Below are 21,677 nucleotides of genomic sequence, written 5' to 3'. Positions count from 1 at the left end.
TGATCAAATGCCTGTCACATATTCTCTCAAGACATGTATGTCTTTCTCCTTAATGTCTTACAAAGTGTTTTAAAATCACATTTAGAGACCCCAAACATGCAGCAGTAATACAAAAACAAAAAAGAAAAAAAGTGAAAATAATCAACACCACAACATTAAAAAAGTGCAACTTAGGTTGGGGCCTGGACGGGCTCCTCTGGCACTAGTGACCCACAGTCACAGATGGGAGAAAAGATGGGGAAAAGCCACAAACACACACACACACACACACACACACACACACACACACACACACACACACACACACACACATTCAGACTAAAGGTCCTGGGCAGACAGGATCAGTCCATCCTTCTCAACTACTGAAAAGAGCTGGTGGGAACACACAGGTCGTGTGGCCAGCAGCCCCTCCCCCCCAGGCTGGATTTCTAAGTCTTGGTCAAGCAGCACCATAAACAGAGAGGAACTTTCCTGTGATGCGCAAACAAACACCGAGTCCTTAGAGCCCTAGTGTGGCTTAAAATGTGTGGCTTCTTCCACCTGTGATGGGAGACACAGGAAGGAGATGGCCTGATGTCACCCAGGACCATTCCCAGGAGAAAGGGAGCATTCCTGAGGCTCTATACTCAGCAGTAGAATTAGAGGACCTTCTTCACCAGCTCCTAAAAAGGCTGCACCTTGAAATAAGTAAAAATTCACGGATTGGGCATTTGTGAGTGGTTTGGGCATAGGGCAAAATCAGGGAACCTCTTCCAGGGAGGTCTGAAAAGATTCAAAATGGAGACCCTGCAGTGTTCTCAGCAGCCTGCTGAATGCTCCTGCTCTTCCTCCTTGGCAAAGAAAGTCTCCAGTTCCAGCAGCTTCTGAATCAAAAGCGCATCCAGCTCTTGAGTCTGTAGGGCTGCCTTCTGGGCCCTCGTGAAGCTGCCCATCAGCTTCACTTTACCTCGAGCTCGTCTCTTCCGGGGGATGGTAAAATCCTGAAATTCCAGAACACGCTTCCTTTTTTGCTGGCTGACAGAGATGAGTGTACCATTTCTTTCTTTGGGTTCCTCAAAGATGGTCTCTAAACACCTGAGGATAGAGCACAACTCAGATCACTAATAGGTAGACTTACAGAGCCAGTTTGGATCAATCATTCTACCAACCAAAGCTATCTGCAATGATTCCCAACTTGACTATTTCCTGTGGCCAGCTATTTCTATGCATAGGAGAAAGCACCCATGTTTTATAAATATGTCCACAAAGGGAAAAAGTTCACACTCAAGAGAATACAGTAAAACTGAGACTAGTTCCTCACTCTAGCACGTATAATACTGGTAACTGCTGGTTTTGCGTATGTTCTTCAAAGTCAATATGTAGACACATTTAAGTAACACAACTGACACTGGGCAAACAGCAAACCTTTTTTCACAAAGCCCATGCTGGCTTTGAATGACCCTAAATTCCTGACACCGCCCCCATCTCTGCCTTCCAAGTCATGCTAATGTACCATATTAGGCTCCAGACAGTAAATCTTTTAAATTCCATGAGCCATATGGAGCTCTACCACAATTTTGAGTTTTCCTTTTGTGAATATAGCTATTGGCTCACAAACCATAAAAATAAAAGAAAATAAATGAAAACTGGTGGGTGGGAATATAAAGCATTTGTCGACCACACATGAGGGACTGCAACAACAATTTTTTATTTTTTAAGTTTTTTAAAGACAGGGGTTCTCTGTGTAGCCCTGGCTGTAGCACCACCTAGCTTTCAGTGTGGTCTTTAAAAAAATAAAAGGAAAGTTAGGCTGGGCTGTGGAAGCACAGACCTTTTATCCCAGCACTCACGAGGAGCAGAGGTAGGTGAATCTCTGAGTTGGAGGCCAGCTTGGTTTACAAAGCAAGTTCCAAGACGGCCAGGGTTACACAGATCAATCCTGTCTCAAAACCAACCAACCAATAACAACAGAGGAAAGTGTCAGGTATGGTGATGCAAGTCTATAATCCCAACCACCAGGAAGGCTGAGGGAGGGTCGCTTGGTTTGGGACAAGCCTTGAGTAGGCCTAGAATTTGCCAACCGATGGTACATCTCCCCAACAGCAGCAAACAACAAACACTGTTCTGCATGTGGGGCCTCTCTTATCTAGGAAAGACCCCATAGCTTGCTTCTAATTAATACAACACTGTCTGATTCATTTTCAACAGCTATGCATTATATTTCCTTATAAAAACAGACCAATGAATATTCTCCTATAAGTTAATGTCTTCTAGTCAGAGCCCATGTACAAAATCCTGAGATAAAATGCCAGGACTCTCTTCCTTTACCCCAGACAAATAGTCAATTAATAACTGTCACTGCTTCAAACTGACCCAAAAGTGGCCAAGTGGCACTGCTTCCATATTTGGGCTTGAAATCATGGCTGAAACAGTAATTCACAGCCCACATGAAACTAGTCAGTGTATTCAGTAAAACACAGGTGCAAGGCAAACAGACATCTGTGACACAGAATCCCACAAACAGCTCTTTTCTGATTCAAGGATTTGGAACCCAGACCCCAATTCTAGCTATTTCTTTTCTTTCTTTTAAAGATTTATTTATTAATTATGTATACAGTGTTCTGCCTGCAGGTCAGAAGAGGGCACAGATCTCATTACAGATGGTTGTGAGCCATCATGTGGTTGCTGGTATTTGAATTCAGGACCTCTGGAAGGGCAGCGCTCTTAACCACTGAGCCATCTCTCCAGCCCAAGTCTAGCTATTTCTAAAGCCCAACACTGGGGTGGAAATGGAGCACCTTTAATTCCAGAGCTCTCCAGAGGCAGAGGCAGGTAGATCTGTGAATTTAGAGCTAGCCAGGCCTTCATAACGAGACTTCCTCACAAAAAAACCCAAACAACAAAACCCCACCCAATACGGGGTAGAGATGAATAGCAATGTCTAAGTGAGAGAGGTGAGAGGCACCACCCCTTAACCCAGCCACAGGGGTTACCTGTTTGCAGGAGGAGACTTGTAATTCTTGTTTGTATATATTTCTTCTAAACTAAACTCTTTCTTCTTTAACCTGCAAAGAGAAAAAAGGATTTTTCATGCCTGCTTTCACTCACACAGTCCTTTAGGTTGAAAAGTGAAAACCCTGTTCAGCCCATTCCTTTTTGCCAGAGCTGTGGATAGAACTCAGGTCCCCAGCCAACCAGGCAAGGACTCTGCTGAGTTTCACACCAGTTGTTTGCCTTGTTCCTTCTGGATTCTGAGACAGGGTCTCACTAGGCAGCACTGTCAGACACTCCTGCCTCCTCCTCTGGAAATGCCGGGGTGACAAACACAAACCCGAGCCCAGTGGATTGCTTTCTTTCCATCAGCAATGTTGGGCTTCACGAATGCTGGACAGGTGCTCTACCACTGACACAGGCATCCATTTTGGTTTTTTATATTCTTATTCATGGCTTGGAAATTATAAGCTTTAGTGGCTGGCAAGAATGTAATGAACATAGAAAACTTTTGCTAGGTTTCTTTTTATTCTATTATTTAAAAAAAAAAATCATTTTATGTAGGTGGAGTTTTTGCCTGCATGTACATCTATGCATTATGTGCCTGTCTGGTTCCTGAGAAGTCAAAAGAGGGTAACGAACTCCCTAGAACTGGAGCTACACTTGGGAGCCACCATGTGAGTGCTGAGAATTAAAGCCAAGTCATTTGCAAGCATAGCCGGGGATGAACTCACAGCGACCTGCCTGACTCTGCCTCCTGAGTGCTAGGATCAAAGGCCTTTGCCCTATGTCTTTTAGCACATTTTATTTTTTGAACAAGTGAGATAACCTAGACTGTCTTCTGATTTTGCATGCACACCGTAGCATGTATATGCCCATACACCAAATAAATAAGTGTAGAATAATTTTTCACTTATATTTTCCTTGGAAACAAAGTCATGTTATGTTGTCCAGGGTGGTCTCAAGTACCCCTCAATCTTCCCCTCCGAAGTGTATTTATTATTTATTTAGAGAAAGTGTTTAAGTATGTGATCCAGACTGGTCTCAAACTTTAGATTACATTTATGTATTTATGTGTGCATGTGTGTGTGGGTGAGGTCAGAGAATAACTTGTGTCAGTTTTCTCTTTCTATGTGGGTCCCAGAAATTGAACTCAGATCATCAGGTTCATTTACCATCTCACTGATCTTTCTAACATGCATGTGTGAAGGCTGGAGGGCAACCAAGGGTGCTAGTCAGGGAGCCTGTCCACCTCATTTCAGATATGGTCTCAGCTCACTAGATTAGGCTAGACTGAGCCCCAGAGATCCTTGTTTCCAACAGCTTAGGAATTCTAAGTATGTATTACCAGACTTGGCATATTTTTATCTGGGTTCTTTGGTCCTTGTGATTGCAAGCAAGCAACTTTCTGACTGAAACTTTTCCTTACAGCCAGCTTCAAGCTTTTGACTGTGCCAACCTAGTGCTGGAATTATACACATAAGCAGTAAAGAGTAAATTTTTTCTTTTTTATCTTTTTGGGTTACACACAGGGTTTCTGTGTGTAACAATACTGGAACTTACTCTATAAACCAGGCTGGCCTCGAACTCAGAGATTCTGCTTCCTGAGTTTTGGGATTAAAGGTGTGGGCATCCACTACCTGGTGGGTAATGTCTTTTTTTACCAATGACTTACATACTCTATTGCCTCGATGTACCATCTTATTCAGTTCCTACTCAAGTACATGCTGCTCACATCTAGGCTGGGACAGTTACAACACCACCTAATGCCTTTCCAGTATGTTCTTCCTATCTGTTTCTTCTTTGACAAGATAAGATGTCAGCTCAGAAATTCTGCCCATTTCTGAACTGGGTTGTTCATTTTCTTGCTGAGTTTTAAGAGTTCTTTGTGAGCTGGGAGGTGGTGACGCACGCCTTTAATCCCAACGTTCAGGAGGCAGAGGCAGGCAGATCTCTGTAAGTTTGAAGCCAGCCTGGTCTGTAAGACAGGTTCCAAAGCTACACAGAGAAACCGTCTCAAAAGACAAAAACAAAAAAAGTTCTTTGTGGTCTGAGGACAAAACTCAGAGGAACGGATCTGGCCTGGTCATAAACATAAGGTCTTGGGTTTGATCCCAAAGTATCACTGGACAGATGGAGGGAGGGGTTGTGTATATCGGATAACAGTCCTTACTTAGGTTCCTTATGCTGGTTATATATCTGTATCTTTTTTCGCTCAGCTTATGTTCTAATTTTCTATCCATCAACCATCTACCAATCTCCCTCTACTCCCCCCCCCCACCATGAAGTTAGCTACCTGGCTATCATTTATCATCTACTTATCTACTAACTAATCAACTAACCAGGTCTGGCTATAAAGTTAAGGATAGCCTCAAACTCAAGATCTTCCTGCTGGATTATTGGCATGTGCCACCAGTTCTAGAGTACCCAATACTCCCTTATGACCGCTTTGGATACCAGGTAAGCATATATACACAGATATATGTAGGCAAAATATTCATACATATTAATAAATCTGAAAAAAAAAAAAAAAAAAAAAGAACGGTTACCCAATGTCATCCTGCTGTGCCAAATGCAAATGGTAGCAAGAGAGCTGGCAGGCCTAGTAATCACCACAGGGGCCAGGCTCCTTCCACATAAGCCTGCAGGAAAGGACAGCCTTGCAGAACTTGTCACCCTACGTGACTCAGATGCAGATTCCATGGTTGTCAGTGTGTGGCCCCAGATGCCCAGGTACAGATGTGCTGGGCAGCTCAGGTGCTCCGGGAGCTCCTTGTCACTTGGCAGATGCAGGGTGAGGAGGTGGTTGTGCGTTGTTGTCAGGACTGGAGGTCCCTGTAAGCTAGAACCTCAGCTTAGGGTTGCCAGCCCTTTCTGCTACTGTGGATACGGGCTGCCAATTCATAAAAATGGCTGAATTCCTGGAAGTTCTTCCCCTTTCACTCACTGCCAAGGTTTGGAGAAGGTAATGTCCTTTATTATTGTCCTGTTTATTGGGTAGGGAGAAACATATCTACTTATTTTTGGTTCACATCTACTTTATGAATCTTTTTTTCTCTTCTTTTGAAAGAAGGTCTCACTATATAGTCCTAGAACTCACTATGTAGACCAAGCTGGCCTTGAATTCAGAGATCTGAGCAACACTGCTGAGATTACAGGAATGTGCTACCATGCCCTTCTATGCATTTATTTTATGCTGAATTTATTTATGCAACTTGGTTTTTATTTTTCAAGTTTTTTGTGCAACCTCTTCTGCTGGCTCAGCAATGATTAACTTTCTCCATGTAAGCTTTGTGGCATAGGACCCTCCGTTTAAGTCCAGTGGTACATCCATCTTCAGTGTTCTGCTCCACAGTTACGTTCAATGGTCAAAGAATCAACCTTGAAATGCTTAACTATGGCATTGTTGTGTGCAGTAAATGTGGGATTCCTTTTGTACCACTATCTGGTCTGAGTAATCTACCAGTTCTACCACTGTTATTTGAAAATGGCACACATTACTTCCTTTCTTATGTTGCCCAAGCTGGCCTTCAACTCCTGAACTGAAACAACCCACCTGTCTTAGCTTCCAGAGAAGGACAAACTATAACCATGTGTCACAACACTTGGCTTATACTTGGTTTCTCTAATATGTGTAAATTTTTATATTTTGTGTATGCATTTCTCTTTAAATGTATGTGTTCACCATGTACGCAGCAGACTTAGGAGGTCAAAAAAGGCATCAAACCCCTGAAATTGGAGTTACAGATGGTTGTGAGCCACTGTATTGGTGGGTACTGGGAACAGAACTTGGGTACTCTGCAAGAGCAGCAAGTGCTTTTTAGCAGAGCCATCTCTCCAGCCCCAGGTTTGCATCCACCTCCTAAGTGCCAGGGCCACAGGCGTGTGCCACCATGTCTGGCTCTAGAATTTCTTTACTTTTATGCAGTGTATTTTTCAGCTGTGGTGATACATTTATGATTTATTAAAGCTTGCCTGAGGATTCAGAAAGCAAAGTCAGCCACAAGCCATAGAAGCCAGGCACACACCTTTAATTCCAGCATCCAGAAGCTAGGAGGTGGTGGCACACACCTTTAATCCTAGGACTCAGGATTAAGAAACAGATGGATCTCTCTGAGATTAAGGCCACCCAGGGATACATGAGCTATCCAATGGGCTGCAGCCACAGCTTCAACAGTCTCAACATCAACTGTGGGGACCGGCGATCCTCCCCAGCATGTCCTTCCTTTGTTCCTCTTCCTCAGTCTGAGCACACCCTTCAGAATCTGCAATACATTTACTATCCTACTACAGTCTGAAATTCTGTATTAAATAAAAATACTGTGTGGTTTCTATAGCATGATTGTACCCAAACCAATACATGATATCAAGGCAAAAACCCAAGAGCTAAATCAAGCTGCAGCCTAACACCTACAGTGTGAGCTTTACACCCTGTCCAGGGACTTTCCACATGTACAGAAGAAGACAGCTTTGAGGCAATCAGTGTCTCAATCTTTAATTTATACAATTGACATACTCTTTTACAAAGAGTTCCAAGAAAAAAGAATGATGTTATAAAACAACCTTGAGGAAAAAAGAACAAGACTGGAGGGGCTGGTGACACAGCTCACTGGTTCATAGCACGCCTGCCCCTTAAACACGAGGAGCAGACTGCGGGTCCTAGCGGCCATGTAAGGGGCTAAGTGCTGGCCCTGAAGACAGACAGGTGGGGCTGGGGCTGACTTCACCAGTGCCAGGTTCAAGAAGAAACGCTGTCCCAAATAAAAAAGGCAGAGAATGACAGGACACTCCGTGATGGCCTCATCTGGTCTCCATGCATATATCGGTAAGGAGTAGGGTTTTAACCTTAACATATATCCTCACCTCTCAGGGGTGGAGGTTTTGCTTTGTGCTTTGTGGTGTAATACTTGCCTAGCACACGTAAGTCCCTGGCCTCCATCCCCAGCATGGCAAAAGAAACAATACAAAAACAATCCTGAAGGCATTATAATATCTAACTTTTAAATTTTATTTATTTAATTTCTGGTTTTTTTTTCTTTTTTTTTTTTTAAAGATTTATTAATTTATTTTATATATATAGTGTTCTGGCATGGTTGTGAACCACCATATGGTTGTTGGGAATTGAACTCAGGTCCTCTAGAAGACCAGCCAGTGCTCTTAACTTCTGAGCATCTCTCCAGCCCCTGTTTTTCTTTTTCTTTCTTTCTTTCTTTTTTTTTTTTTTGGGTTTCTCAAGACAAGGTGTCATTTTGTAGGTCTGGCTGATCTAAAAGTCTAGAATTCACTATGCTGGCCTTGTGTCCTCTGCCTCTGCTGGGATTAAATGTATGCGCCCCAACATGCCTGGTTACAACACTCAATTATACAACACAGTACACAAGTCCAGGCACGGCGGCGATTGTCTCAGTCACCACTGCAGCGGGCTTGCCCCAAGGTTGAGGCCAGGCTGGGATAGGAGTTTCAGGCCAACCAGTACTACATGGCAAGACACTGCCTCAAAAGCAACCAACCAACCCTAGGAAACACCACACATCTGCAGTAACCAAAACAGCATGGTATTGGTATAAAAAAACAATAAAAAAAGTGAAGAACACAGAAATGAATCCACACACCTATCATAGTCAAATGATTTTCAACACATTAGAATGGAAAATATTTGTTAAGTACTACTGGAGAAACTAGCTATGAATAAAAAATAAAACTAGTCTTTCGTCATATGTAAGAGTCAACTCAAAATGGATTGAGACTCTAAATAGGGATATGGGCCAGTACCAGAACACTTTTCCTGGCATGTGCAAGGCTCTGGGGTTGTTTCCTGGAACCACAACAGAAAAGGCAAAACAAAACAACACCAGAAAACAAACAAACCAAAAAAAAACAAAAAAACAAAACAAAAAAAAAAAAAAAAAACCCCACAAACAAAACGTTAACTAGAACTAGGAAACTATCAGAAGAAAGCCTTAGGAAAATGTCTCATGACACTGAACCAGCCAAGTCTTGTTTTGAATATATGATTCTAGATATGCAGGTATCAAAAGAACAAATGAACACCATGATCACACAAAATTCAATAGCTCTGTGCAACAAAGAACAAAGAGACAACCTGAAGAACAGAAGAGTATCTGTAAACAACACTCTTATTAAAAGGACTAATTTCTAGAAGATACAGAGACCACAAAAAAAAAAAAAAAAAAAAACTGAAAAATAAACCCCAAACTACACAAACTTGGCACAAAAATGTTTGTAGTCTCAATTTCCTACAAAGCTGAATAGAGAGGCAAAGAATTAACCAACCCATGTGAAAAAACATTAACACCAATCCAGAAAATCCAACAACTCCTATACCACCTCACCTGAGTCTGAGGACAGGAGACCTCAGAGGACGAACAGCTGGGCACATGGATTGCTATAGGCATTACACACTTGTATTTGCTAAGATCTGGACATTTTTACTTGTGTGTATGTATGTATGTCTCTGTGAGTGTATGCTATGAGGTGTCCGATCCTCTGGGGAGGAAGCTGGATGCTACTTGACATGAATGCTAGAACAAAATTAGGGTCCCCTAGAAGAGTATCAGGGCTCTTAATTGTTCTCTCCCACTTCCTCAAAATAGCTTGGAGATTCCTCAAAAAAATTAAAAATGTGGGCTGAAAAGACAGCTCAACAGTTAAAAGTGCTGGCTGCTCTTGCAGAGAAACTGGCTTCCATTCCCAGCGCCACCGGCAACTCACAAGTCTAACTCCAGATTCAGGGGATTTGATGTCCTCTTCTGGCCTCTCCAGGCACCAGGCACAAATGGCTGTGAGCTGCCATGTGGATTCTGGGTGGATTCTGAGGTCCTCTATAAGTGCTCTAACTATTGAAACCATCTCTCCAGTACCCTCATGGTCTCTCATAACCATCCGTAATTCTAACTCTAGGGATTGATGCCCTCTTTTGACCTCCATGGAATGCAGGCATGCATGAATACTTAAAGTATTCATATGCATTAAAAAATTCTAGAAAATTTGTTTTAAAAAATTTAAGACCAGCTAGATGTGGTGGCGCACATCTTTAATGTTAGCACTAGGAAGGCAGAAGTAGACAAATCTCTAAGTTTGAGGCCAGCCTGGTCTACACAGTGAGACTATCTCAAAAAACCAAATAAACTAACGTAAGATACACGTGAGCCCATGTATATTACTTTGGTCATGACCAAACTACCTTGGAATAGAAGCCTATCTAGTTTCTAGTTTAGGAAGGACACTTTGGCAACATGGATCACAGTTTTAAATGTATACAACTACTTTGTGGGCAAAGGGCTCTGCAAGAGAACCCATCTCAGAGATGGAGAGAAGGCTCAGTGGTTAAGAGCACTGGCTGCTCTTTGAAGTTCAATTTCCAGCAACCACATGGTGGCTCACAACCACCTCTATGTGAGATCTGATGCCCTCTTCTGGCATAAAGTTGTACATGCAGAGCACTCATACATACATTAAAATAAATAAATAAATAAATAAATAAATAAATAAATAAATAAAAAAAAAACAGAGAGATGCCATCTCAAAATCTCTAATTTCCCTCAAACAATTTATTTTTTTGATTTATTGATATTACTGTTTGTGTCAGTGTTTGCCCAAATGTGTGTATGTGTTCCATGTGCCTGCTTGGTACTCACAGAGGTTAGATGAGGGCATGAGAACCTCTGAACTAGAGGGCGAAGCACCATGGGAAACAAACCTGACCCATCTGCAAGAGCAGCAAGAATCTTAAGATAAAAATTTACTAACAACTGTATCTTTCAACAGGAAAGTGGTGGTGTTTGACTTTAATCCCAGCACTTGGGAGGCAGAGGCAGAAGCAGAGGCAGGCAGAGCTCTGTGAGTTTGAAGCCAGCCTGGTCTACAGAACAAGTTACAGGAATAGGCTCCCAAACTACACAGAGAAACCCTGACTCGAAAAACCAACCAAACAAATGAATAAAAAAAAAAATAGAAAACCTGTACCTTTCAGCTAGGCTACAGAATGAGTTTAAGGTACTAACTGAGATCCTGCCTTAAGGAAAAAAAGACTAGAAATGGGTGCAAAGAAACCTTATGAGCAACAGAGTTCAAGAAACTCCAAAAACAATGTGGTGTTGCTACCGCCCTTGTCTGTTTCCCAGAGGTTGAACTCAGGGGTCTATTAACTGAAGTCCCATGTAATTTGGACACAGAACTCAGAGAACCCAAGGCCCCGAGGACTAGCTTTCATAGTACCACAAGGTGCTATGCAAGCTTCCAAGGGAAGGATGTAACCAACAGTCCTAGCCAACTGCCTATGATCTACAACAACTCCCAGCCTGGCAAGAAAGCCCCAAGGTGCAATGGTGGCACTCATGTCTTGGTGGCGACCAACAGCTGTCTGACTGAACTTAAAATCATTCTTGGTTCTTAGAACCTTCCTAACTTTACTAAACCAGTATAATTCCTAACTGCATTCTAAATACTTACCGTTATACCCACAGTTAAGTATAGCCCTTACTCCTCATCAAAGAAATCAGAAAATCATAGCTGATTAAAATACATAAAACTGATAGTGGAGTGCCAGAACCTATCTACAACACAACTCCTGCACCTAAGGCTCAGGGAACATTGTGAAAGAGGGAACAGAAAGATTCTGAGAGTGAGAGAATTTGAGAGTTTGCTGTTAACATAGGTATACAGATGCTCATTAAAGAAAATAGCATGATTTTTCCAAATTTAGAGAGACATTCAAATGCAAGAGGTATTTAGAACCCTAAGTAAACACAACCAGAAGAACCTCTCTGCAATGCATTATCATATTAATAAATTGTAGTCGAGGTGTCAAAAATATAAAGTCAAGGGGCTGGAGAGATTACTCCATGCTCCATTTGCTCATGGAAAAGACCCAGGTTTGATTCCAAGCATCAACATGGTGTCTCACAACCATCTATAACTCTAGTCCCAGGAGATCTTACATCTTCTTCTGGTCTCCATGAGCAATAGGCATACACATAGTCCAGAAACACACATGAAGACTAAATATCCATACAAATAAAATAAAATTAAGGTTTTTTTTGTTTTTGTTTTTTTAAAGAGCAGAAATATGCCTGGCTGTGGTAGCACATGCCTTTAATCCCAGAACTTGGGAGGCAGAGGCAGGTGTCTCTGTTGGTGTTCAAGGCCAGCCTGGTCAAAGTGGGCTTGAGGACAGCCAGGGCTACACAGAGAAACCCTGCCTTAAAAAATTTAAAACACCAGCAACAACAAAAAACCAGTGCAAATACACTTTATCAAGCAAACAAAAACAAAAAAAACCAAGTTGGTGTAATTATTTTGATTATCTGATAAAGTAGACTTTCAACCAAAATGAATCAGAAGAGACAAAGAATACTACAAATTAATAAAAAGGAGCAATTCCTCAGGAAGATGTAAGGACCAGTCCACCTGTTCATTCATGCAGTCACCCACCTCTCCTAAGCTCTAGAAAGCAATGAGAGCCACTCTGCAGAGGCATCTTCTGAACATGAGGAGGTGAGGAAGACATCTGGACTGTCAGCTGGTCCAAAGTTCTATAAGCAAAGAACTCAAAAGCTATTCCTGACACCACAACGACACTTCTGATTAACACTGAAGAGCTACCGGGATTCTACCTGGCTCAGAGCAGCCACATATCTATTCATTCTAGACTGCCAAGGATAGATATGTAGAAAAGGGAGCACCACCATATGGAGAACAATAACTATCTTGAATGTTCAAGGCATGTCTAACAGACTCAGGTACCCTGCTGATTGCCTACACCTCTCTTGAGGGGCATTAGTGATTGCCCAGTATCCTTGTTCAACTTGGCTGGGGACATAGAGCCAGCCAGCTGGAACCGAAAAACTCATACTATAAAAAGACTCACCTGGATTCCACCATCTTCCACGGAAAGGGCATGGAAGGAAGGCTTTCTCGAAGATGCAGATAAGTGTGATGATGGTAGAGGGGGCAAGGGAGTGGCATTATTACTGTAAAAGTATGAGTGCAGCCAAGCAGGGAGAGAACACTAAGGTCTTATCTCCTGGGGCATCCACATGAGAAAATACTCTACGCCAACACAAAATATGCTACCATGAATGCAGGTTACAGAACATGGTTTCACTGCCCACTAAAGAAAGAAACAACTGGAAAAAAAATCAGCCACAGGAGACAGAGACAGGGGGAGGTAGGTGGATATGGCAGAAAGTGAGGAATTAAGATAAACACAATAGGGACTAGAGCGATGGCTCATCAGTTAGGAGCATTTGCTGCTCTTATAGAGGACTAGACTTCAGTTCCTAGCACCATGCCTTTAATGTAACTATAGCTTCAGTGAGATCAGAAGTCTCTGGTTTTTGTAGGCACTTGCTTGCACACATGCACGCACACTGAAAGAATGGAGAAATACAGCCCAGCTCTCCCATGACTACAAAAAACTAGAAGTCAAAAAAAAAAAAAAAAAAAAAAAAAAAGCCCTAAATACCAAACCCGGTCCCCTGGTGGCAACTAGGCAAAAGGTCACATTCTTTGCTATTTAGGACAGGACATGTGAGTACGTGAGCTTTGTCACCCCACCAAGGAGCATCTGACTGGTCTATAAAGGGGGGGGGGGGCGCCTTGGATGGTTTAAATTGATTGGTCTGCACTGCGCAGGCTCTGGATGCTATGAGATAATTGGTTTAAGATGCGCGGGCTTTGCTGTAATCCTATAAAAGCTATCTTACTTCTGCCCTCATGATCCTCGGTCCTCTACTCCTGCGTAGCATATGACTGTGGACCCCAGTGCACTTGGAATATAAAAGACCTCATGCTTTTACATCAAGACTGCTTCTCGTGAGTGATTTGGGGTGTCACCTTTCCTGAGTGGGAGCATGAAGGTCCACGCTCTGCGGGTCTTTCAACACTACTTAAAATAATAAATCTTTAAAAATCTCTATGAACTGCTGGTCAAAGTGACAACTTCTGTAGCCAACATGGAAATCAGTGTGGAGGTTTTCCAAAACACTGAAATAGAAATGCCGTATGTCAGGGCAGGAGAAATGGCTCAGCAGTTAAAAGCACTGGCTGCTCTTCAGATGACCCAGGTTTAATTTCCAGTTCCCATATGGAAGCGCAAAACTGTGACTCCAGTTCTAGGGGATCTGGCACCCTCACACAGATATACACATAGGCAAAACACCAATGCACATAAAAAGTAAATCTTAACAAAAAAAGAAAATAGCTAAGAAATACAACTGTCCTATATATCCATTAACATAACAAAGAAAACATGCTGTATATACACATACATGAAATGGGATTTTATTCATTTGTAAAGGAAAATGAAATGATACATTTCTAGGAAAAATGTTGCAGAATATTCCTTTACACTGTATGAAGATGTGTTAATGTGACTGGTCTGATAAAGAGCTGAATGGCCACTAGCTAGGCAGGAAGAGGTTAGGTGGGACTTCTGGGAACAGAGAAGACACGGGAGAGGAGGAAAGATGGAGTCACGAGCCAGATGCGGAGGTGGCAGGATGGGCACTACAGAGTAAAGGTAACCAGGACATGTAAAAGAACACACATTAAAAAACGTGGGTTAATTTAAGTTAAAAGAATTAGTTAGGAACAAGCCTATGCTATAGGCCGAGGTTTTATAATTAATATTAACTTCCCATGTTATATTTTGTGAGCTGGCAGCTCAAAGAAAAATCTGATTACAGACAAAAATATATTTAACTGGGATTCATTATGCAAAAACTCCAAAATGTCCAAGATAAATACCAGGCTTCCCCTCATAAACAGAACACACACTTAAAATTATGTGTGCATTAAAACTAGAAAGGAGATCGTGAGGGAGGATGGGATTGTGAAGAAAGTGGGAAATGTGGGTAATGAAATACAAAAACAGAAGAAGGGCTTTCTGGAGGAATAAAGGAAACATCTAGGTGCAAGAGGGAGTAAAAGAAGAGGACAAATGAGCATAAAGTATAAAGAAACAAATATATATAGATGCCATGATGAGACACATTACTTTGTATACAAATCCAAAATTAACAACAACAAAAACACAGGAGTTTATATCATTAAAAACTAAAAATATAGCCGGGTGTTGGTGGCGCCAGCCTTTAGTCCCAGCAATCGGGAGGCAGAGGCAGGCAGATCTCTGTGAGTTCAAGGCCAGCCAGATCTACAGAGTGAGTTCCAGGACAGCCTCCAAAGCCACAGAGAAACCCTATCTTGAAAAACCAAGAAAAAAAAAACAGGAAAATACAAAATCCACAAACCCAAACAACAAAACAAAGTGAAACAGAGAGCCTTTCTGTTCCCAACTACTTATCTCTATCAACAAGGCTTTTAGATTAGACGCACAGTGAAAGAAGGTAAGCCATAATAGGACCTACTTTCCATTTTCATAATAATCACCACTTGATGAGGGGCACATGAGATACACCAAGCATTTCTCAAGGTGGCACAAGACAGTAGTTAATAAAGGATGTGAAAGCTAAGTATAGCTCAAAGGTAGCTCACAGGCTTCCATTCACAATGCCTTCTAATACATCTGCAGTACAGTAAGAGCAGGTAGTGAGAAAGAATTGTAAGATAGTACATATATTTGTAATCTCAGCACTTGGAAGCTAAGACAAAAAGACTATGGGTTCAAGGCTATAAAGGGAGATCAGCTGAGCAGGTCCTGGGTCCACAGTTCAGTCTCTCAGGAGCTCGGAGGTTAATTAATTTACGTAAGGGAACCAATGAAACACACACTGGAACTCAGGACATGAAAACAGATGTTTGGAGGACTCTGACAATGACCTTGAACTTTTTCCTCCTTTTCCACATTCCAATTGTTGGGATCACAGGAAAGCACACATCTTTAATCCCAGCAGTCAGGAGGCAGAGGCAGGTGGATCTCTGAGGACAGCCTGGTCTACAAAGTGGGTTCCAGGACAGCCAAGGCCGCACAGAGCTCCAGGCACACATGTGGTTCATACATGCAGGGAAACACACATAAAAACAAAATCAATAAACCTAATTTTAAAAAAAAATAGGTTGGTTTTTCTGGTTTATGCGTGGGTTTTTGTTGTTATGTTTTGGGACAAGGCGTCATCATGGAACTCTGGTACCTTTCTCTTTATTTTGAGAGGGGACCTTACACTGTAGTACAGGCTGGCTATGAGCAACTCAACCTGCCTTGGCCTCTCAAGGGCTAGATTCCTACTTGGGTTTAAGCTAGATTATGTACAAATACATAGCATAGAAAGAACAATAAAAATGATTAGCATAGTAAAATATCTTGCACGTAAGCATTTAACCATACAATCAATGAATTCTTTGGCATAAATTCCTAGAAGTAAAAACACAGCTTGGATTATATGACCAATACAAGGATAATATGCTTTGCCTAGCAATTTTCCAAGAAAGTGAACCCACTTTGCATTAGAGAAGCTCACCTTTTGGGCCGAGGCAGGCCCATTGGGGTAAGGTTGGGATCTGGTTTAGGAATGGTTTTTCGGATTCGAATCTGTGAGACTTTCTTTGGTCTCTTCTCTGGCTCGGCCTGTTTTTAAAGGTTAAAAATAAAGATAGGCAAAATGTAATTCATTTTAAAATACAGCACTTATACTGAAAACATTGCTCCCTCGGTTTATATATAGCCTGGAAAGTAGCTAATGACAAATTTGCCCTTCCTACTCTAGCTGCGTGCGTTTTCAGTTACTGCTCCTTCATACATTAAGATGAAGCTGAACAGTTCCAATTGAGATAATCAACTCAAAGTCTTCAATCAGTGGAGACAGATGATGCTGTAAACGGAAGGACACCATCATTTACTCATCTTTCAAAGTGACTCCTAGGGCCAACGCTCCTATAAATATTCTCTAATGATGCTGCTAAGAAAAATGGATCTGGAAAAAAACAATATGGATTAAAATACCTAAGCTCCAGGCTGGAGAGATGGCTCAGAGGTTAAGAGCATTGGCTGCTCTTCCAGAGGGCCTGAATTCAATTCCCAGCAACCATATGGTGGCTCACAACCATGTGTAATGAGATCTGGTGCCCTCTTCTAGCAAGCAGGCAGATATACAAGAAGAATACTGTATTCATAATAAATAAAATCTAAAAAAATAAAATAAAATAAAACAAGATACCTAAGCCCTGCCTGGTAGAGTAGGAAGACAACTTGAATCCAGGAGTTGGAAGCCAGGAAGGAGAAAACAGTAAGATCCCATCTCTGCAAACAGACTGAAATGACGGGAACAGCCCCATAAAAACCCACCATATCCTTTCCTGGCCAAGGCCTAGGCCAAGCAGAAAACTTCCTACCTTAGTACTTCCAGCTACTGAGCCAAGACTAGAGTCAACAATGGAAACCCCAATGCCACCTCCACTCAACAGTCTGGTACTCCGCACTTACCTCTTTCTGTTCTGCAGAGCTGCTCTGTGGTCGGGGGCATGCTGCTGACACATCATCCAGCTCATCAAACCCCGGGACCTGGAACTCGGAGGCTGACAGCAGGAGCTTGCTGACAGCAGGCTCTGTTACCAAGCAAGACTTTGGCACCAAGGCAGGGAACACAGGCTCTGGCCTAACACCAGGAGACAGAATGAAGATAAAACCTGTAGAAGGTTTGCTTTCTACTTCCAGCAAGCATACATTTTTATTTAGTTTTTCTGTACAGGTGTGTGTCCTTGTGTGAGTGAAGACTAGAAGACAACCTTCAGACAATGAGCTTCCTCGGCTGTCCCATCCATTTCGTTTGAGATGGAGTTTCTCATTGGCTTAAAGCTCACCAAGCAGTCTAGGATGGCTGGCCAGTGAGCCTCAGGACCTGCCTGTCTCTGCTTGCCTGCATACTAGCATTACAAGTGTGTGCCACCCTGCAGGCTTTTGATGTGGGTTGTGGGGGATGAAACCCAGGCCCTCATGCTTGCAAGGCAGGCAACTGACCGACTGAGCTGTTTATCATCCCAGCCTATATTATTTTTCAGCATATAGAGTCTTCTTTCCAGGAATGATATCTACAGTTAACCTGTTTTCTAGTTACTTCTAGACACAACCTGGGTCTACACATGTGAAAAGTTACAAGAATGTGGTCAGTTCTTTCCAGTGGTTAGAGCAGTTTTATAAAGAAATGTGTTAAATGAGTGGAGACGCTGAGAAGAAACTTGGTGAATGGACAAATGAACAATGCTCAAATGACATCAACACCATTCGGGGACTAGGACTGAGGCTGATGAAGTGGCAGGACCCAGAACAGCTTGAGATACTAATAAACTGGCTAATGACTTTTTTTGTTAAGCAAATGGTGCCAATTATACAACTCCACTCTTCATTATTTGATATAAAGCACAACTGAATCTCAGAGATGTTTATCTGAGACCTATAAACAGTCAGATTAATAAGAAGTTAGAGTTGTGTCATGCCTGACCCATACTACCTAAGAACACTAGAATAAATGTATCCCCCCCTGCCCTTCATCACACGCCCACCCACACTTCACGCCCATGTGCCAAGGCTTACCTCATGTGACTGCTGTTGGTGTTGTGGATAGCTTCCATGCCTGGAAGAGGCACATTTGGTATGGTGGTGTGGCTGAAGTAAAGCACAAGCATAAAGCAGCAGGTTATGAGGGTGGGACAACAGCAAAGGCTGTGGCGTTACTGGAGGCACTGCACCATGATGGAGGCCAAGGAACAAGAGCCTCCTAACTGTGAAACCATGCTGGCTGGAAGTAGGCTAACAGGAAGAGTACTTCCTAATTTAACTCAGAAAAGTGTCCAAGAAAGTAGAGGACAGTAAAAGAAATGACAGGAACGAGAATGATTTGGGGTCTTACACCTTTTGATTAAGTTGGTAAGCACACGCTTTAAGGTTCCTTAAAAAATTTAAACATAAGGAATAATAAGCTGGCTCCAAATGCGCAAGAGCTTGCCAAACCTCATCACCTGAGTTCAAACTCTGGAAATCACAGGGTGGAAGAAAAGAATGGACTCCCCAAACCCTGCTGATTTCCACATGCACATCACGACACATGTGTACTCAACATACAACACACATACAACAGACAAATGTTTGTGAAAATTAGACACAAACCTATCTTGTACATATAAAAGAACCAAATACAACAACAAAGATTCTACATAAGCACCCCAGCACCAGGGAGTACACAGACAATAATGAGCTCAAGGTCATGCTAAGAGTCAGAAGCCAGTCTGAACAACATGAGACCCTGTCTCAACAAAACAGAAAAATGGGACAGGCAGGATAGCTTAGCAGGTAAAGCACTTACTGCCTGACAATAAAAAATGGCAGCCTGAGCTTGATTCCCGGAACCCACACAAAGATGCAAAGAGAGACCAACTCCAAAACTGTTCTCTGACTGACTCTCTCTCCCTCTCTACCTACCTACCTACCTACCTACACACACACACACACACACACACACACACACACACACACACACACACACACACACACACACACACACAGTGGGAGACAATACCTTATGGAAACTAAGTTGATTTAAGTATTGTTTTCAGGGCTACTTAATTATTTTGCTGGCAATAAGTGAGGTATTTTGTTTGTTTTGCTTTTCCAGGAAGGGAAAGGGGTTTACCTTCTCTCTCTCTCTCTCTTTTTTTTTTTTTTTTTTTTTTTTTTTTGTGTTTTGATTTTTTTTTTTTTTTTTTTTTTTTTTTTGATACAAGGTGTCTGTGTAGCTCTGTTCTGACTGTCCTGAAACTCAATCTGTAGACCAGGCTGGCCTCAAACTCAGAGATCTGACTGCCTCTGCTTCCCAAGCACTGGGATTAATGGCTTGTGCCACCACACCCAGCTCATCTGTAAGTTTTAATAAAGCAATAAAAAAATTAAGTGAGCTTAGGCGTATGATTTTAAGTCATTTTTAGAGTCAAGGAGTAAAGTGTACAACAACACTTGAAATAAAACAAAATCCTGAGTTCCAGGCTACATATGTATAAGAGACTATTTCCAAAATGAAAAACAAGTAAATTTATATAAAATAGAAAGCTTCACATAGAATGTAGGAAACAAAAATATTCTAGGAAGTACAAAGACCAGTTGATAAAGGGGTCTGAAAGAGAGAAGGTGCCTAGGCTCATACCCTGAATACTAACACAGTGTATATACAATTAATAGTTAAATGGTCATGATGGAAGATGTTCTTCTGTATACATGTTCCTCTTATTGGTGGATGAATAAAACACCAATTGGCCAATAGCTAGGCAGGAAGACAGGAGGGGCTACCAGAGCAGGAGAAAACTGGGTGGGGAAGGCAGAGAGAAACTCCATGTAGCCACCCAAGGAGTAACAGGTCCGGGCATTCTCCAGTAAGCCAAGACTACATGAAAATACATATTTGAATAGTTATAGGTTAATAATTAAGAGAGAAGTAGCCAGTAAGAAGCCTAAGCCATCAGCAAAACAGTATAAAAATTAATATAAGGCACTGTGTGTTTATTTGAGGCTAATCAGCTGCAGTATCAGGCTGGAAAGAAACTCTAGCTACATGGTCATACCTGTAATCCTAGCACTTGGGAGGTGGAGGATCAGGAGTTCAGGGCCACTTTAGTGAGTGGGATGAAGGGGATACAACACAGTTTAAAGCTGTGTTCCGCTGGATTATAGCACAGAGCAATTATGACAATTTACATACTAGAAGCAGACCAAAATATTAAATACAAGAAGTATACCATCATTTGAAATAATCTGATTCTATCTAACTATCTACCTACCTATCTATCTATTTATTTATTTATTTATTTATTTTGGTTTTTCAGGACAAGGTCCCTCTGTGTAGCCCTGGCTGTCCTGGAACTCATGTAGATCAGGCTGGCCTCAAACTCACAGAGATCCACCTGCCTGCCTCCCAGGTATTGGGATTAAAGGTGTGTGCCAATACTGAACAGCATCATTTAAAAAATTTTAAACACATTTATATATTTGTGAGCTCACTATGTGTATATCATGGCATGTGTGTGAAGGCCAAAGGACAACTTGACGTTTTTCTCCTTCTACTATGTGGGTTCCAGGAATCCAACTCAGGTTGTCAGGCTTGGTGGCTTACTCACTGAACCATCTTGTCAGCAGACACCCTGCTTACTTATTTGTGAATTCAATAATTTTACATAGCTGGTGTGATGGCACACACCTTTAGTCCCAGCACTTGGGAGGCAGGTAGGTCTATGTGAATTCGAGGCCAGCCTGGTCTACATAGTGAGTTCCAGGATAGCCAGTGCTACAGAGAAACTTGCCTTGAAAAAGACAAAATAAATAAATAAATAAATAAATAATTTGCGCATATGATTGTTTGCATGCATGTATGTATGTATGCATGCATGTATGTATGGCATGCTGTACCCACAGAAGCCAGGAAAGGTGTTGTATTCTTGGGAACCAGAAATACAGGACTAGAGTTGAGAGAAACTAAACCGGAGTCCTCGTAACTGTCGAGCCATTTTCCCAGCCCCTTTAATGTGTTTTTGAGACAACACCTCACTCCTTAGCCCAAACTGGTCTTGTAATCTTGCCTTAGTAGCTTGGCTTTGAAATATTAGATTCTGGGTGGGTTTGATTTGATTTGAAGTATTATTATAAATTTCAACAGTAGCTGGGCAGTGGTGGCGCACACCTACAATCCCAGCACTTGGGAGGCAGAGGCAAGTGGATCTCTGTGAGTTTGAGACCAGCCTGGTCTACA

At 42.0% G+C, this 21,677-nt stretch overlaps 1 protein-coding gene across 2 annotated transcripts in view; it reads right to left on the bottom strand.

The window, feature by feature from the left end:
* Positions 1-710: 710 nt before the first annotated feature.
* Prr14l (proline rich 14 like) overlaps positions 711-21,677 on the bottom strand; it is a 50,655-nt gene continuing 29,688 nt past the window's right edge. For both annotated transcript variants that reach the window (XM_051200449.1, XM_051200447.1), the window contains 5 exons: positions 18,479-18,550; positions 17,372-17,543; positions 16,410-16,516; positions 2,973-3,044; positions 711-1,074 (listed from right to left, as the gene is read on the bottom strand). In XM_051200449.1, the coding sequence (XP_051056406.1) occupies positions 798-1,074; positions 2,973-3,044; positions 16,410-16,516; positions 17,372-17,543; positions 18,479-18,550 (700 nt within the window). In that variant the 3' untranslated portion in view covers positions 711-797. The remainder of the gene's footprint in view (positions 1,075-2,972; positions 3,045-16,409; positions 16,517-17,371; positions 17,544-18,478; positions 18,551-21,677) is intronic.

The sequence above is a fragment of the Phodopus roborovskii genome, unplaced genomic scaffold, assembly GCF_943737965.1.
Source record: "Phodopus roborovskii unplaced genomic scaffold, PHOROB, whole genome shotgun sequence".
Taxonomy (NCBI): Eukaryota; Metazoa; Chordata; class Mammalia; order Rodentia; family Cricetidae; genus Phodopus; species Phodopus roborovskii.
This window is presented reverse-complemented; position numbering and strand designations above follow the sequence as displayed.